Here is a 3,184-nt window from a genome sequence, read left to right as displayed (position 1 = left end):
AGAGAGAAAGCCCTCTCCAGGCTCTAGTCAAGGCCCAATCCCATTTTTCCAGTCCTTCATCCTCTCAGAGCCCAGACTATTGAATGCATGCCCAGTGTGTTTTTATAAAGAGAAAGAGAGAATGTACCCCTAACATGGTCTTATTGCCATTATCTACCTCCAACCTCAGCCAGCCCCAGACCATGGGGACAAATGTGTCCAGTATAATCAGGGAGGCTTTCAGATGTAAATCTGGGACCTTTTCATGTGGGTAAGCCACTTTGCTACCATCTGTCTCCTTCTTGTGATCAAAATTACAAGGAATTCTATGATCTATTTATGAGACAGAGGATACTGTAACGATGACTTGGATTGATTCCATTGAACCTTTATATTATACATCTGAATGTTTGCTACACCATCATCATTTGTAATATTCATCACTGAATGATATTAGTCAAGGACTATATAATGAATAGTGTTAGTAGATGTTGATCATTTAGAAAAAAAGCATGAAATTACAAGAGAATGACCATATTATTTGAAAATAGAGCTGAGAAGGAATAATCCATTTTAAATGATGTTTTTTAAGATAAAATAGGATAATAACTATAATATATTTAGCATAGCCATGGGTAAATAATTAACTCCCAGTATAATTACAAGAGAAGCAATATTTATGTTTGGGAGTGTTGATTCTGAACTCAGAAAATATGATCCACTTTCTGGCTTCATCACTCACTATCCATGCCAACTTGATTACATTTCCCAAACTCTACAGTGAGTTGTTTGTTTGTTTTGTTTTTGTTTTTCCTATGTAATATAATGTTACTTGTAGAGTTATTCCAGTGCCTGGAATGAGTAGGTGCTCCAAAAAGTTGGCTCTTAAAATAATAATTATAGGGACCAGCAGTTAGCAAAATGGCTGTGTTGCTGGATTCACACATAGTCGACTGTAGTTTGCGTCCCAGACCCAGTGGCTTGAAACTCACGCCGGGTACGTGTGCATGCGTGCCTGGGATCCCGAGAGGAGAAAGGAGGAGAGGGGATTGTGGCATGGCCATCCACCCTGGGGGGTGATTTATCTCTTTCTGTCTCTCTGTCTCTCCCTGTCTGGCGAGAGCACACGCCCTATAGCAAAAAACCTCTAAAAAAATAAAATAAAATAACAATTATAGAGGCCAGTAGGTGGCGTGGTGATTAAAGCACTGTGTTCCAACATGACTGACAGTAGAGTAGATTGAGTCCTAGACCTACTGGCTCACTTTCTCACTATCTCTCTCTCTTTCTCACTCTTTCTATGTCACGTGGGTGAATACATGTGCCCTGTAGCAAAATTAACAATAATAATGATGGTAATAACAATTAAATAAATAATTAATTTAAAAGTAATTATAAATGGAGGAGAAGGATAAAGAGAAATTATTTCATATGAAAGAATTACTTATAGAGAAGAAACATGAGGTGAACTTGGATTAATGAGGTATATGAATTTAAAAATCTTTATTTAGTACATTCTTTTTCTTTTCTTTCTTTTTTTTTTTTTTTAGAGAGATTTTTGCTTTAGGGCACGTGTGCTTGCCAGAGACAGAAAGTCATAAATCACCCCCTAAGGGGGAATGGACATGCTGCAATCCCTTCTCCTCCATTTTCTCAGGATTTGGGGCACAAATTCACACAAACCCAGTGCAGTCTTAAGCCGTCAGGTCAAGGAATCAAACCACGGTAGAATATGTGAGAGTCCAGGAACATAAACATTATGCCATCTGCTGGTCCCTAGTTAATAGGTTATTAAAAATTAAGTATTTGGAGCGTGAGTAAATGTATAATTATGAACAACAAGCTCCCCAAGATTCTGGAAATACAAGAGACCTAATAATCACTAAATAAAACTACATATTTATTTTTTAGGTTTCCCCACTTTCAGCTGGAACTCATGTCAATACCTGGTAAATGGAAAACAAAAACAATGTGACAGAATTCATCCTTTTGGGTATTACAGAGAACCCAGAGCTGAGGAAAATATTTTCTGCTGTGTTTCTAATCATGTATGTCGCTACCCTTTTGGGAAACTTACTCATTATAGTAACCTTAATTGCAAGTCAGAATCTACGATCACCTATGTACTTTTTTCTTATATTCTTGTCTTTTTTGGATGTCACCTACTCTTCCGTCATTGCCCCAAAGGTAATTGTGGACTCCCTCTCTAAGAGCACGACCATCTCCCTGAAAGGCTGCATGATTTGGTGGCGCAGGCATCATCCTGCTCATTGTGATGGCCTATGACCGTTATGTGGCCATCTGTAAGCCCCTGCACTACATGGTCATCATGAGTCCTCGGGTGTGCTGGCTGATGGTGGGAGGGTCTTGGGTGGGGGGATCCCTGCATGCCACAGTACAGCTTCTCTTCATGTACCAAATACCTTTCTGTGGCCCCAACGTCATTGATCACTTTATATGTGATTTGTTTCCATTGTTGAAACTTGCCTGCATAGACACCCACACCCTGGGTCTCTTAGTCATCCTCAACAGTGGGGTGATGTGTATAGCTATCTTCTTTATTCTAATTGCTTCATACATAGTTATTTTTTGTTCCCTGAAATCTTACAGTTCTGAAGGGCAGCACAAAGCCCTCTCCACCTGTGGCTCCCACCTCACAGTGGTTCTGTTGTTTTTTGTGCCGTGTATTTTCTTGCATGTGAGGCCTGTGGCTACCTACCCCATAGACAAGGGTATGACTCTGTTTGATACAATCATTCCGCCCATGTTAAATCCCTTGATCTACACTTTGAGGAATTCAGAGGTGAAAAATGCCATGAAAAAACTATGGATGAAACAAAAGATTGTGGTTGGTAGGTAATAGTCTTGCTGATAATATGATGTATTTTCCATCTAAAGTTGTTCTTTCAGAAATGTGTTAGAAATGATAAAGTCCATTCTCCACTGGCAGTCAATGGGACCTTCAAAAAGATTAGTCTGCTTTATGATCTGAGTATTTATAATGTGAAGATTATGATACTTTCACACTGTTACCCTTCCTTGGTTTCTCATTCTCTTAGAAACTTTTGACTTGTCTTAGAACTTCCTTTTTTATCTTGCCAATGCTTCTATCTCTCCCAACACTTTTTAAAAAATTAATTATTTAATTGTATTGATAATTATTATTTTTTAATTTGCTGTAGGGCTCATGTGATCACCAGAGAGA

At 38.6% G+C, this 3,184-nt stretch overlaps 1 protein-coding gene across 1 annotated transcript; it reads left to right on the top strand.

Moving 5' to 3' along the window:
• Positions 1–1,932: 1,932 nt before the first annotated feature.
• Positions 1,933–2,839, top strand: LOC106736451 (olfactory receptor 4C6-like). The gene is given in 2 exon segments (XM_014593375.1): positions 1,933–2,219; positions 2,221–2,839. Coding segments are annotated over 2 exon segments (906 nt in total).
• Positions 2,840–3,184: the final 345 nt, after the last annotated feature.

This window comes from Tupaia chinensis, unplaced genomic scaffold, assembly GCF_000334495.1.
Source record: "Tupaia chinensis unplaced genomic scaffold, TupChi_1.0 Scaffold140380_1, whole genome shotgun sequence".
In the NCBI taxonomy this organism is placed as follows: Eukaryota; Metazoa; Chordata; class Mammalia; order Scandentia; family Tupaiidae; genus Tupaia; species Tupaia belangeri.
The sequence above is the reverse complement of the archived record's forward strand: the minus strand, read 5'-3'. Positions and strand labels throughout refer to the sequence as shown.